This window comes from Gallus gallus, chromosome 20 (assembly GCF_016699485.2).
Source record: "Gallus gallus isolate bGalGal1 chromosome 20, bGalGal1.mat.broiler.GRCg7b, whole genome shotgun sequence".
NCBI lineage: Eukaryota > Metazoa > Chordata > Aves > Galliformes > Phasianidae > Gallus > Gallus gallus.
The window spans coordinates 9,310,134-9,325,822 of NC_052551.1; the positions used below are offsets into that span (position 1 = coordinate 9,310,134).

The window sequence follows — 15,689 nt, forward strand, 5'->3', positions numbered from 1 at the left end:
GTCAGCAAAGGTTTGCAAAGGGAATGCTTTCAGAACTGAACTTTTCTTGGTACTTTGAATGCATTAATGTTATGAAATATAGTCCAGTGCATTTAACAGCTCAAGTATGATGATAAATGATGGAGAGGTGGCAATACTTGTCACAGTGATGACCATGGGGCCCTTATTAGACCTGCCACAACGGAGCCAAGTCCCACAGCTGAGCAGCATATGAGCTCCCACTTGCTGTGCTGCCCCAGGTAGCTCAAGAAATGCAATCCCACAGCATCTCCTACAAGCCTTATTTAAGAAACCTAGCTAAATGGAATAGTCCAAAACCATTTAATAAAAATGTTAACTAAGCAGCCTGTAAGCTGATTCCTCACATAAGTGATAGAAGATGGAGGGTTAATGGACATTTTATTTTAATAACCAGCAGCTGCTCTACGAAAATTACTTACCAGACCCCACCAGAGTGCATCTGCGTATGTATCAAAGTGCTCATTTTCTCCTTTCTCGGCCAAGTATACCAGGAAAGAGGCCAGGATGAGGCAGAGGAAGCCAATATACCAGGCAGTAATCAGCTCCTGCAAGATCATTAAGGGACAAAATAGAATAATTGCAATCCTGGTGTGCATCTCCGAAAGCTGAGCCGCTTGCTTGCGGTTGGCCTCAGAGCTGAACTTGCTCTGCATTTGTGCATGTTTGGGCTTTGGGTTTCGGCTGGAGATCAGAAGTGCTGATTTTCAATGTAGTGCAGAGAGGGGACATCTGAGACGGGCCCACGTGCTGGTGGTGCCCTGCAGTACTCACAGGGTGACTCCCTCCCTGCAGAGCACATCACCTTAAACGCCTCAGCAAGTGGAAAGGGAGCAGTCACAGCTCCAGTATTTAAAGATGTGGAATAGAAATGAAAACATAATTACTTCTCCAGCCCACACATAAGTTAAAACTGAAACATGAGCCCCCAAATCTGCTGGCTAATTGCTAACTCTTGGAAATGAGCTCAGTGTGCAGGTGGTCACTATGTTCAAGGTATTCCCTGCAAACATCCCAATGTCCCTCCCATTTCTCTTCTGCTGGGCTGGAGGGCTCCACGGGACCTTGCATTCCAGCTCTGCATGTCACCACCTAGGGAGCCTGGGAGATGTCTGGGGTGGGAAACCAGACCTAGGCAATGAAAAGAGCGGCTCCATGTCCCTGCTTGGGGCTTGCTCACCTTGCTGTGCGCGTAGACCACGGAGCCCAACAGCTTCCAGGTGCCACCCCGCCGGTCCATGCGGATCATGCGCAGGATCTGCAGGAAGCGCAAGCTCCTGAGCGCCGAGGTGGCAAAGACGTTGCCCTGGGAGCCCGCTGCCAGCACGGCAATGGACGCGATCAGCACCATGATGTCTGCATGAACAAAGGGCATTGAAAGCTGGAGACGTGCTGTTGGAGCACCACCAAAGGGGATGGCACTCCCACCGCCACCAGCAGCAGAAGGATGTGTGTGGAAGTGGTATTGTAATACCCGGTGCTGGAGGGACACAGCAGAAGCCTTAAGTGGACAAATGTAGCAGCTACACACCCCAAAAAAAACATTTTAGTTTTCTTCTCCAGACCCACTGTTCCCAAGAAAATGTGCCCAATACCACACGACTGCATTCTGACCCACGGCTAAGCTGGGCTAAGTCCTTGCCGGGCCCTTTTTTAGCTGCTGTGACTCTGTGCTGCCCAGAGGTATGAGCTTCCCTGTCTAAACAGTGAGTGAAACCCAGAGGTTCACCAAAGCAACCCCAGGGTTGCTTTGAAGGAAGGGTTGCTTTCAAGGAAAGAGAAAATCCAAGCAAGAGTCCAAGAAAAGAAGCCTTATGCTATAAATCCCAAACCCAAGGATCAGAGAAGCACAGATTGGCTTGGGTTGAAAGAGAACTCAAAGACTATCCAGTTCTAGCCCTCTGCCATGGACAGGGTTGCCAACCACCAAATCAGGCACTAGGTCAGGTTGTCCAGGGCCCCATCCAACCTGGCCTTGAGTACCTCCAGGGCTGGGACAGGATCCTGAAACCCTCCCTCTTTCTTGCTTTTCTATGCAATAAGCTTAAATTCCACGTGTGGACCTTGCTAGTTCCTGGACACCTGAAAGCAGGCTCCATGGGGCATGGCATGGCTCACCTGCCATGCCTGACCCCAAACAAAGCACCTACTGTGCCCGGATGGCCCCCTGCACAACAGGAGCACCGAGTGCTTTACAAGCAGGAATTAAGTCTCACAATCCCCTTGTGATGCAGCTCCTCAGCACTAACTGCAAGCAAGAAATCGAAGCACTGTGCAAGCAAGCTCTTCAACAGCCATCTTAGGTTGGGAAACCCCATGTGGGAAGCAGGTCTTACCGATGACACAGAAAGGCTTGCGGGCAAATTTCAACCTTCCTCTCCAGCCCCGGTACCGACAGCAGCAGCCGGCTGCCCAGATCCGCACAAAATACTCCACCCCAAACACCACGATGGTGACGATTTCCTAGGGGAGACAACACGCTGTCAGCCTAAAAGGAAACGTGGTGAGGAGCATGCTCCAGAATTAGAGACCAAGTCCAACAGCCTAAATCCTGCACTCCTACACAAAGCAGAGCTGCCCCACAGGACCATATGGTGGAAAGCCCTGTTTTGAGTGATGCTCAGACCTTTGCTGCTGGGTTTTCCCTTTCCTGGGTAGGGAAATGAGACAGTGGAACAAAGCAAAAACAAAGGAAAAAGGTCAGGAAAAAGGTTTTAAAATATTTCATCAGAGCAAATATTGTGCTCAGATTACCCCTGAGTGCCCTGATGCAGATTTCTCCTTTCCTTACTGTGGATCCCAATAGACACTGACTCACAAGTGATGGTTCAAGTTCTTGCCTGAGTTAAATATCCCCAGTCTTAGGGGTTGTTTTTTTTTGTGTGTGTATGTGTGTATATCATTTTCATTTTGATGTGATATTGGTCTCTTCATTTGCAAATCCCAACTCACCAGAATGTAAAGGGCCCCTTCAGAGCTGTTCTGATACTCATCGATGGTTGAGAAGACAGACAGCACCAGGCAGGAGAAAACAAGTAGAAAACTACAGAACACAAAAAATAAAAACAAAAAATACAGAGGGACAGAACGTCAGTCTTCAGAGCAAGAACTTTCCACACTTTGCCACACGTTTTGACATTTACACATAGGAGCATTCACCATGCTGCTGCTTTAACACTGTCCCTTTACAAGGATACCTCTCACTGGCGATGAGGGGATAAGAAGTGACAGCAACGAGGCCACCAGGCCCATGCAATCACACTTGGGATCACTCTGGGACTGCACTCTGCTGATCAGTCACAGGGCTCACGTCTAACAGTGGAGGAGAACCAACCTGCAAAAGGGAACATGGATCCCCAGTGCTATGAACAGGAAGGGTTGGTCCCAGTTTGGCCAGTGCCAAAACACCTCCATTCCCAGCACGTGGCTGTGATAGCTTCTGAGATAGCCTCCATGGTATGTCAGCTCCAACAAGCATGGAAACGCTCCTTTGCTACCTCCTCACTGCCAAGAAAACTTGTGAACTCTTCAGATCTAATTCCACCGACCGCTTTCCCAGCATCCCTTGTCCACAGATTACCAGGATGGGGATTTAACAGAGGTGGGGTTTGGCTTTTGGGTGATGCTGTGTGAAGCCAGGAGGTGAACACAATGATCCCCAAAGGTCCCTTCCAACTTGGGATATTCTACAGTTCTATGATAAAACGCACACAGAGGCCGTCCCCATTGAGTGTCCTCTCCACATGAGCATTGGATGCACCAGTGCCAATCCAAAGGCACTGATGGGTGGCAGCAGCTCCACTCTCTTCTGACATTTGATGCCAGCTCTGCAGACATGGGGGTGTCCTGGCACCTGCTCGTGGTCGGAGCAATCCCCACCACCCTGCCCTGCCCGCTGCTTACTCAAACAAAAGAAGGGAAATTAATTTGCTGCAGATCAATTTACTGAAACAATGAAGTAGGCCAGCACAGGGAGGAACTAGAAGCTGCATTCTTTCAAAGCATTAAATAATTCATCTGTCTGGCTTTGTCTCACATTCCTACAAACTGACTTTCAAATATTTATAAGGCACGGTCGGGCTGCCGGGTGCAGCTCCTTGGTGCTGTGTAAAGAGAGGCACCGCAGGGCTGCGCCTGCGGCTTTGCAATGGTCATTATTGTCACAGTGCTCAGGTATAGTGGGGGGATTGGCAGTATTTATTCTGACCACAGGCAGTGCTGAATCTCCTGGAGGTAAGGGACCTTAAGAGCCACTCCACAAGGGCTGAGCTTTGCCAGCAGCAAGTCCCATTCAACACAGAACAGCTCGGGACAATCCCCTCATTTCTCCCTTTCTGGTACTCAGGGATCTGGAACAACCCCAGAAAGCAAGGAATTGCCCCTTGCAATCCCACTCACCATCGCTCTCACCCAACGTGGTTTCTGCAGGCTGTGAAGTGAGAGGGAGCTGCAAATGGGTCAGGCAGCCCCGCTCCCAGGGTGGCCCAGATTTTGGTGCACACTCCCACGCTGGAGTGAGAAACAAATGAATAATCGATGAAAGAAGAAAGAGGAGAGGGGGAAAAAATAGATCATGGGAAAGGATGGGGGAAAAGAAAATCCTACATGTTCTGATTGAAGAAGTAGGGCGTGGGTTGTGTCTCTGGGACTGAATATCACAATAAAATGCTCAGACAGGTGCTGAAAGCAAAGTGCTGACATCACAGCGGACATGCACACCTTGTTTACTAAGGTGGATGCTTCCAATGGATCCAGAACAAAGCCATGCTGAAACAATGAGTCCTGCTGGGGATGAATGCCAGGAGAAAGAGGAGTCCTACATGTCACCTTTGTCATTAGAAATGTATTGATAGGGCAGAAAGAAAAAGGAAAAGACATTGCTTTATCATTTCAACATGAGCTGAAAGCATTTCCCAATAGATAAGGCTCTTCATACAGATGCGGTCCAACATGCCTGATAATGAACATCTTCCTTGTGCCCCTGTGCAAGCTGTGGCTGTGTGGGGTGAGCCAGGGCTGGTCCATGGGCAAAACCCCATAGGGCAGCAGCTCCCATCCCTCTGCTCTGTTTCCCCATGGGGATGCTCAGCGAGCATGTGAGGAATGGTCCTGTCACCATAGGATGTAGGCACTTCACAAGCATACCAAAATAGCTCCATGGTGATGCATGGCTGCTTTGCTCAAATCCAAGGTTCGCAAACCTTTGGGAGGCTGAAACACAGACTTCAAAAAAGAAACATTTTTTCTACTGGATTCATGGAGTTGGGATTTGCACAGCTCCTGTAAGGCTCTGAAGGCTCTGCAGCTCCCCTGTTTGCATGGGATGGAAGGAGAAAGCTGAGCCATGTCCACGTCGAGGTGGGGAGAACCCTCTGAGCTCCCATGGAGGGCAGGCAGTGGGAGGCTGACTCTGCTTTCATTACATCTAATCCACCCAGACAGTGCAGGACAGGGCTCCAGCTCATGATGGATAGCAAGGGAAAGGGAAACAGGCCAATAAACGGCATAGAGGTTGGGATGAATCTAATTTTTAAAGCTACATATCTAATCAAAGTAAATTATGTCTGCAGCCTGACTCTGGGTAATGTTAATGTGCAATAAGAACGTTAATTATGCCCCATCTAATCATTTTTACATTAAAGATGCCAATTCTGCTTACAGCTGGGCAGAAGACAACATCCTCCCTCCCTCCAAGCAGACAGGAGCTGGGCCCACGCAGCAGAGCTGGCAACACCCTCCCCAAACTGGGCCAGGATGCAAAGGACACCGAGTGCTGCTGCACCTCCATCCCCTCCACGGGTGACAGCAAGGACAGAGCTGGCAGCAGCCTGCGACCTGCTGGGGACAGACACTTCTCGAGTTGCTTCCACCTTTGTGCTCAACCAAGGCTCAGCTGTGCAAATCTGACTGCTGCTAACACCAAGAAACCCAAAGTCCTCCCAAGTTTGGCTTTCTGTCCAAAGGTTCATAGAATGGCTTGGGTTGGAAGGGACCTCAAGGATCATGAAGCACCAACCCCCCTGCCTCAGGCAGGGCCACCAACCTCCATATCTAATACTAGACCAGGCTGCCCAGGGCACCATCCAATCTGGCCTTGAACACCTCCAGGGACGGGGCATCCACAACCTCTCTGGGCAGCTGTTCCAGCAACTCACCACTCTCTCAGTAAAGAAAGGTTACGTCAACTTAAAACACCCATGGCAAGCTTCTTATTCTGGATTGCCAACCTTGGCACGAAACTTCCATATCCAGATTTCATCCCCACCGCATTTCACATTAGCAGTAGAAGAAGAAATGAGTGAGCTCCCACTCCAATAAACAAATAAGCAAATAATGAAATAAAATGACTTGAAACATAAAAGGCATTTTTTTTTTCCTCTCTCTCTCTTTTTGGTAGAAGTAAATAACAGAATCCTTATAAATCTTTTCAGGTTATTAATCCCATTTGCCTTCCAAAAGACACTCCCTCAGAACTCGCACACCCATTTACATGGAGCTCCAATGGGATCAGCAGCAGTGGGATAACGGGATGTGTTGGGGATGGATGTAATGCAAGGAAGTGGCACGAGGCAATGGGCTCATTACATGCTTTGCTGCCTTCCCATGGAAGTGGGGAAGGAATTAATGATTTGTTTAATTAGAACAAGCAAAACTGGAAAGGAGGGAGAATTTTACTCCAGGCATTTGAGAGCCACACAATAGAAAATAACTTAAAACACTTTAAAATGACTTTGGGGACATAAACAAGGCATTGATGATTGTGTTAAAATAAAACCAAAACGCTTATGGGCAATCCAGCTGGAATGCCAGCAATCCACTTGCAGCGGTCTCTGCAAGATGCTGTCTTTCAAGTTTCTGAAACTTGGGTGTAAATCAGAGGCCTCAAAATGCAGCAACGACAATAAACCAGAGTGAAAAAAAAGAACCAAACAAGGATAAACAGAGACTGTAAAAAGCCTTTTAGCACTCAGAACAGGCGCACTTACAGCTAAATTTGAATCTCCACTGAATCAGAAGCAGAACTCTGACCACGCCATGGCTGTCCAAGGGCTCACGGTGATGCACATTGTCCCTGCCCTAACCAGGAGCTTCCATCATGGTTTTCATACAAGGAATCCCACAGTCCAGCTACACATTTACAAGGCTCAGTGCCCCACTCCAGGTTTCCACATCCCTCAGCTTCAGCCAAAACCATCACCCAAGGTGACTTCTATCACTAGCAAAGCTGTGTGACAGCAACATGGCAAAACAGGAGATGGGTGCTCTCCAGCAGGCTGAGGTTTTTGGGGGTCTTCTCCAAGATGCCTGCACAACTACAGCCTGGGGAAATGAGGGGAAATAAGGTTTCCTTTGCAACGGAGATCATTTTCTGCTTTTATAGGCAGAAGAAGAATACTGCAAAGCCATCACATCAAACCAAAGAAAAAGGAATATGCAGCCAACAAGGACCAACCTAGAACAAAATTCCTGCTCTTCTGCCTCCCCTCTATCAAGACAAGTTAGTTCTCAAGTTAGAGAAAGGACAGGCTATGGACTGACATACATATTCTACCCCAATATCCACCATATTTAAAGAGTTCCTGCTTGAAGAGTTCCCCCAGCCTCTCCTTGTTTATAATGCAAAGAGCAGGAATGGCCTCATCTGCCACAACCTCCCCAAATCCTGGACCTCAGCACTGCAGGAATTTGAACAGAAATGGATTTTGCATGGCAACAAAGTCATATGTATCTCCACATTTACAAGCAAGACTGACCACAGAATCATACCATCATTAAGGCAGGAAAAGACCACTAAGATCACCAAGTCCAAGCATCAACCCATCCCACCACATCCACTAACCACATCTCCACCGTTCTTGTACACTGAAGAACACATAAGAGCTTTCCCGGATGGAATCCTCAAAGGACAAATGCCAGCTGGAAAAGATCAGTGATAGAGACCAGGAACTGAACATTCACAGCAGGAGAAAGGGTTACATTTCAGCAATCAGCAGCCTGTTTTATAGACTTGCCTGGCTCTAATTACTGAACTTACTCAAGACGCCTCAAACTCATAATAAAGACACATTGCTAATAACGAACACGCACCCAGATCGAGCTAAAACGTTCCCTTCTGTCCTCCTCCAGCATGAATCACTGGGAGATGTTTGTCTGCACGTCTCCCCAAGCTGTGCTGCAGCCTCGGAGCGGTCAGAGGTCTGGAGGAGAACCCGAAGCATTCATCCATCAGTGCACCTGCCCACGGGCTCTGTGCTGCAGGGCTGAGATCTGCTGCAAAAACCAGGTGGGGAGAAATACATCCATGCAACTCCAGGAATGCATCACAGGACGGAACCCTAAAGACCACGGTGCAATTATGGTGCGTGCAGAGGTAAATTAAGAGGATAAAACATCGGACATTTGAGTAATTCTTAAAATGCCTGCGCAGGCATTTACTCAGGGCACGTTCATTGATCTTAATGTGAGGGAAAGTTGCTGTCTCATGCAATACCAGTATTATTCAGATTGAAATCTGAGCACTGCCTGTGCTTCATCCCACAGGGTATTCCCTGAGAAGAACCTCTGCTTCCTCTCTACCTCTGAGAAATTATTAGTAGTAAGTACAGGCACACAAGCCTTCCAAATCTAACCTTTATCTGTATACAGAGATCAAGTTCTCTCTGCATCTTTAGTGCAAAGCCCTGCTTTTCGGCAATACCTCAAAGGGGAAAAAAGAAAGGAAATACATTTAAAAACCTAAAGGCTATGCTGCATGATCCGAGCATGAAGGCATAAAGAATCCTCTTGCTGACTTGTGCAAGTCACTTGACCTGACTTAACTGTGCTCTCAAATTGGGTTAAAAGCAAGATGTCCCTGCAAAATGTAATGCTGCATCTCATCTAAACATTCCTCGAGGGAATGGGATATACAAAAATAGGCTCTGGTCTAATTGCAGATAGGAAGATTGTCTTCAAAATGTGCAGGGCTGGTTCCTGCTGCAGACAGGAATAGTAGCCAGCTTTCCAAAGGTCTGTCCCAGAATCAGCTATTCAGCTCACGCCTGAGGTTCCCTGCACACCAAGGACAAGCTGCACCTCTTTAAGCATCCTTAGCTTTGTTTCCCTATTTCTGCCTTCGCACTGCTTTTTTTTACAGCCACAAGAATTAAAGCACCTCAAAGCTGAGCATCCTCACAGTGTGCCCTACAGGGAGCTGCAGGCACAGCTGCAGGGACCAGCCCAGAGCCTCGGCAGCGCCCCTTTGCTGCCTTTACCATCTCACTTTCACCATGCCCTAAGCCCATGGTTTATGCTTTCCCGGAGGTGGGACCCCAGAGCTGTGCTCTTGGGCTCCTTTTCAGTGTGACCACCAACAGCAAAGGATGGGCTGAGATTTCAGTGCCTGTTGAGGGCAGGTGGCCCAGGTCTGGCCCCCACTTTGTGCCTTGACAACAAAGACAAGAGAGCAGGGTCTTGGAGCAAGACTCATGGGTAAAGCCAAAGCAGGAAACATAAGCGTTACCAAAGCACTGCTAATTTCACTTGCTCATCAGTTTTAATTAACTGAGTCTCAGGGAAAAGAAGGACGCATTCACAGACTTGCACAGTATGTGCAATATGGCTTAGAGCTGGTGATTTCCCCACCTGCTCAATCTGCCTGCAGATAGAAGGGCCCGGAGCCCAGCAGCAGGAGCTGGTGGCTGCCAGGGGAGCCCAATCCCCAGGGGATGGTGACCACAGAGGTGAGAAAGTGCACCCATGGGAATAATGGAGCGTGCAGAGGAACACAGGTGGGCTGTGGGCAGCAGGAGCCCTGACCTGCCCCCATTCCCAAGGGAGCTGCAGGTACCAGGTCCTGTAAAATTTAACCACGCCACTCTTCGGCACTTTTTCAGCCTTCTATGCTCCTGGTTAAGTGATACAAGGCCAAGGGATTTGCATTGCTTCACACATTCGGCACAAGGGATTCACCACACCATGCAGCATCAGCGCAATAACAACAGCGCAGCACACCCCCTCCCCATTCCTGCAGTGCAGATGCTTGCAGGCCAGCACTCTGCTTCCATCCCATTTAGGGTCACCCTTCCTGAGCACTGAGCTCAGCACCCTCTGCTACTCTCATCCCTGCACCAGCCCCAGCACCACCCAGTCGTGTGAAAGGAGTTCTCTATTTTTATCCCAGTTCCTAAGGCAATGAGGCTCACGTGATTGCCCTGTCTGGCTGCTCCCCCTAATATTTGGCCACGTTGGCCCATTCTCATCCAATTTGCCAAAGCACAGAGAGCCTTCCTCTCTGATGGGCAGCAGCAAGGAGGAAGATTGCATGGGCTCAGCAAACCCGCAGAGCCCAGTCTGGCAAATGAGAGGTTTGTTCCCTCTCCTTATTTCCCAGCACCAGTAAACACAACAATAAATAGCAAGCTGCAAGAGGCAGATGATTGTGTGGTGAAAGGTGGAAAACATCTAAAAATGATTTAAAGCAGGGAGGAGAACAGGAAGAGAGGACTGCAGATGATGTTCCCTGAGGAGGAGCTCAGCTGGTGGAAGGCAGCAGGAACAGGGGATGTTTTCCTGCCCGCCCTACAGCTCTCTGCTTGGGGTGATGCTCGGGTGCTGCTCCCTACTTGCACAGGTCTCCAGGGTGTGGGGATCCTGCGAGCTCCATCTCAGGATGCTGGGAATGAGTCCAGCACTGCAAGGACCCGACCCAGGGGTCTTTAAAGCTCCCAAATAACAGGGACACCGGGCACGGACACATTAAAGCCGCAAAGGATTATCTAGCTGCCATTTCAACATGCCGGTAAATCAAAGTCGATGGAAGCCATATGCTCTGCTGGGAAGCATCCATCTCGTTGCCAAGGAAACATCCTTCCCATTTAAAATGGCAGGCAAAGGCTTGTGAAAACCTGCTTTAACCCGCTTCTCTAGGCACGAGCAGGTCCCCAGGCAGCTCCTGCAGCACTGCACCGGATGGCTGTTCTTGGGAGCTCAGCAGCTCAGGTAGAGAGCAGCACAGGGATGGTCCAGAGGGAATCAGACCCAGCCGGACAGCAGTGAGACCCCATTTCCACCATCCAACTTGTTCCCATAATGTATTCTTTGGCAATAAAAGGGAATTGCCTGCCTGGGTGCAATCAAACAGTGCTGCTCAGGGATGCTGTAGGGGCAGTGGGGCAAAGTGCTGCTCAAGCAAGAGGAAAAACAAACGAGAGAGAGAGACATGGGCTGGGCTGCTGCAGCTCCAAGCCAGCCTCTTCCAAAGCAGTAGGTACCATCCAACTTCCTACATGGAGCAGGCAAAAATCCGACCTTGGATAAGATAGCACTCTGCAGGCAGCGCTCCCAGAGACAATGAGAAACCCATACAAGTTGGCTTTGATTGAGAGAGATGATACAGATTAGTTACCAAAGGGACATCATGACAGAGAACAGCATATTGGTTTGGAAAGATGGTGCTTCTACACAGCTACTTCCAACCTCAGCCTCCCCACATGTCCTTCCTGTAAAATGCTCTTCCATTTATTGCAAGTCTCGCAAGTAGATGAAGTCAACTCTTAAAGCAGGGAAACAACTGTTTTCTCTCCTGATAAGTAGCCGTGTTCTACCAAACTCTGTGATGCATAACAGAGACATTATTTAATAATTCAAAGCCAAGGCAGGCCTGGCAGGACAAGGATACATACTGAAGTCTCCTCGTCTATGTTGGAAATGATCACTGCACCTGGAGGAGGGAGAGGCCACGGTGACAGCACGGGATGCTGAGCTCTGCTGCATGGGTCTTGTTTGTGGTGTGGGATTCCTCCACACTTGGGCACCCAAAGAGGGATGATTCTCCCCAGCATACAGCTAAGGTTAAGCCCACAGGTAAATCCAGACATGCCCGCAGCCTCATAAATCCTCCTGCAGGAGCACAAAGCCAGGCAAAGCACACCAGCAAGCAAGGTCTGCACAGATCAGAGCCAACAACAGCATCACACAACAGCTCAAAAGCCGAACAACACCCTGCAGCGTGACATGAGGGCATGGCCAACACCATGCAACGGTACAAGTCCCCCTGTACAGCATCTCCAGGCATTTGTTACAGCACTCCATCCCCTAAACCCAATGCCTCGTGAGCAGCATGCAGCTCCACCATCAGGGCACGCCGCTCCTGCCTGAACTGGGGATGATTCACCTTCACTTAGGTAGCACTGCCGTGTGACCATCAGCCAGCCCCAGGACACACTGGGGCCACCTGGGAACTGTGTCACCATCAATATCAAATGGCCCTTTTGCGGTCCTGCATGCTCCTCCCCTGCTGCCTTGGCTCGGAGCCTCGCGAGCGGTCTGTGCTGTGCGTAGAGGACACCAGCAACGATGAAAAGCAATGAATGGATAACAGCCAGGTAGTATTTTGAGTCACAGCCTCATCAGCCTGCTGCTAACACAGAGCAGGAGTAGCTCTCCGTCCTGGTTGTGTAACCCAGCCTCGCAGGACGCTCCCCATAATTACAGGGCCTTTCCCTGCAGTCCCACAGGGGCCATATTCTGCATTCATCAGAGGATGCTCAGAGTTTCGCTTCCTCTCTAGCACATTTTTTCAGCCTTCCCTAGAAACAGGGAGAGGAAGCAGGCAGAAAAAAAAAAAGAGATTTAATTAACTTTTATTTAATTTCTGCTGCACTTTCAGCAAACGAAAAATAACAGAGCTGCCCCAGCAGGTCCAGCTGAGCCAGCACTGTGCTGGGTGCACAACCCCTTGGTTTTGTCCCCATCCAGCAGGGCTGGGAGCACAGCGTGGGCTCAGGCTCAGCTCCAGCTCTTTCTGACCCACATCACGCCAAGGTATGGCTGTGGGAAAGATGGGCACTCCTGGCCATGGGTGGGGCTGCCAATGCATTGGCTCAATGAGTTTCCTTTGGGTGCTTTTAATAATATCCACTCCCACAACAAAGGCCAAAAGAGCGAGGTTGGGTAGGAATGCAGCTTGTTGGGAGGATTCGGTGCATTTCAGCTTCTCTGCAGGGAGCTGGGGTTCAGGTTTATTCACTCTGCAGAGGGTTCACAACGTAGGGTGGCAAAAATGGCCAGTTGGATGAAATGCTCCCCAAGGTACCCAAGGTCCTGCATGAGGACAGATGGAGCCAAGGCAGTGCCAGTCTCCCGGGTTGGGCCATTCCAAAGCATGGAGCAAAAACCTGAGCCTGGGACGTGTTTCACCCACTTGTGTGTGCCTACATCCCCACCCTCCCGCAGTGCCAGAGCAGAAACAGAGACATCTTTAGAGTCCTATCCATCTGCCCCATTCCAACGCTCTCATTTCCTTGCCATACAGTGAGACCTCAAATCATTCCTCCTGCACCAAGGCAGATGAATGGTTGGACTCAATGATCTTAAAGGTCATTTCCAGCCTTAATGACTCTATGAAGCCATTGCTGGCCTACAACCACGTCCCAGCCCTGCATGCTGTTATCTTTCCTGGCTCAGATGCTGCAACTACTGATCTGCAGTGAGCCCAGGGCCACCCAGCACCACTCATGATGCTCCCAGCACCCACCAGTGGTCAGAGCACAGCTCATGGAGGCTTCACATCAGATCTGATTTCTTTTGCAGAAGGGAAAAACAGCAGCAACAGAAGCTCAGTGCAAGAATCCTTCTTTCCCCTTATTAGCTGGCATGCTGAGACAGGAGCAGCCAAATAAGGATTACATTAAAAAACATTCAGATTCTAAAGCAGAAAATGTGAAAAGCAAGGAGAAAAAAAAAAATCAGTGCCAAATTCTAAATGGCTGCGTATCACGTCTGAGACACGACAGAGAAAATTTCCCAACCTCTTTCTCCCTAAGACTTTTTCCTTTTTAATAGAAAATGCCACAGCCGAAGAGCAACCACCAACCAAACAAAACAGACCACGGCGACGTGCACCCAGGAGCCCCCATGACCAAACCACGATGTCACAATTAACAAAGTTTCTTTAGCACTAATACAGATTAAATGCATCAGTCCCCCTGGCTACTGAGACAGAGCCCTCCTGAAGTGCCAGCAATTCAGTTAGACAACACAAGGACCGGTCCCCCTGGCTCAGCGTGATGCTTAATGGGGTGTGAAGCCAGCCCTGGTCCAACGCTGCCATCAGCTCTCGCTCAGATGGATGCTGCTCCCTACAGAGCTGCTGAGGAGGGGCTGGCCTGGCACCCAGACAGCCCTCTGCGAGGCCACCAGGACACAGAGGATGCCTTTCTCCACCCCAGGAGAAACGACACAGTGAAGTCCCTCTTGGTCTGGCAGCTCCTGTGCTGTCAGTGTCTCAGAGGAACCCATTGCCCATGGCACTTCCAAGTCTTCGCTCTGATACCAACAGAGAATTACAGCTGCTAGGGAATACCTCACCTCTCCTAAACTGGGAAAATAAAGCAGCCATCAAAAAGCCAAAAGCATCAGCAAATCAACCTGAGGGGTGAAAAGGAGTTACAAATCACGCTTCCCACTTGGTTGTGAGCCACCACAGAGCAAGAAGCGCTCCTGGACATCATCACACAGCGCCCTGTATCCCTACAAGCCATCTTAGCAACTGGGAGATGCCAAGGAGGACAAATATCCTATGCAAACTCCTACCAGTGCTCAGAACCGCCACGCTCCTTCAGCCAGGGACACAGGTCAGCAGCACACGTCTTCCACACAGCAGAGCCAGAGTTTTGCTGCTCATTCAAGCCTGGAGTCTTTATATAGAGTCAGGGCAGGATCCAAAAGCGGAAGAGAGACACCCACTCCCATGGAGTGTAACACACACGCTGCAATAAATAGCTCCCTGCCTAAGGAGATGACTCAGGAGTCTCACTAGTCCTCCAAATCAGTGCTAATAAACCCAGGAAACTTGGAGGAAGGCCCAGCAAGGGGTTTGCTTGGACAACATCCTCACACTTGCCATGCACAGGGCAAGAAGAAGGATGGGCAAACACAGGATAGAACCAGCAATCACAGCACGAGGAGCGGCTCCAGGAGCCATGCACGGCCCTCAGCACTGGGAGAGGTTTTGTTCTTCACTGTCCCTTCTGGATGTGTTCTGGTTTCATCCCCCTATGGCTTAGCATGGCAGGAGGCAGCGTAGCCTCACTCTCTATTTGCCCAGCTGTGATATAGAGAGATTCATATTCAACTCCTTTGCTCTTCTCTAAAGTAAGAGATGGATTGCTCTTACATCCCTTTCTACATTCCTCAGACCGAGTAACGAAGCTCCAAGCAAACATAAACTCAATTAATGGCCACTCTGAGACTCCACGTCGCACAAAATCCCATAAACATGCAGGAGAAAAACTCTCCCAGTGCTGCCATTTCACTGCCACACACAGCACTCCAACAACGAAGCTGCTGCAAGCACACACAGGCAGCACCTGCCTCAGCACAGGGAACATTGCCTGCTCAGAGATGCTTTCCTCCTCCCAGCACAGATGAGCTCTGCTGAGCTCCTGAGTCTGGTGGATGGCCCTGGACAGCCTGTCCTAACCAAAGCCAACCTGTTTTCCTTTTCAAGCCCAAGGGGCAGGAATAGCAATCAACCCATCAACTCAAAAGCAAAGCAACAGCCAGGCAAACACTCTTAAAAAGAAGACTGGAACAAAGCAGTTACCAGCGGTTCCCCAGCACCTACTTTAGGACTATCACCTGCCTTCTGCTCAGCACAGAAAGTCATAGAATCACAGAATCACTGAGGC

The 15,689-nt window shown here is 49.6% G+C and overlaps 1 protein-coding gene across 13 annotated transcripts in view; it reads right to left on the reverse strand.

The window, feature by feature from the left end:
• KCNQ2 (potassium voltage-gated channel subfamily Q member 2) overlaps nucleotides 1-15,689 on the reverse strand; it is a 67,401-nt gene that overhangs the window by 44,156 nt on the left and 7,556 nt on the right. For all 13 annotated transcript variants that reach the window (XR_005841278.2, XR_005841279.2, XM_015296640.4 and 10 more), the window contains exons 2-5: nucleotides 2,971-3,061; nucleotides 2,355-2,481; nucleotides 1,199-1,374; nucleotides 441-566 (exon numbers count right to left, since the gene is read on the reverse strand). Coding sequence is in view for 11 of the 13 variants with exons in the window: in XM_015296640.4 (XP_015152126.2) it covers nucleotides 441-566; nucleotides 1,199-1,374; nucleotides 2,355-2,481; nucleotides 2,971-3,061 (520 nt within the window). In the remaining 2 variants the exon portion in view is untranslated. The remainder of the gene's footprint in view (nucleotides 1-440; nucleotides 567-1,198; nucleotides 1,375-2,354; nucleotides 2,482-2,970; nucleotides 3,062-15,689) is intronic.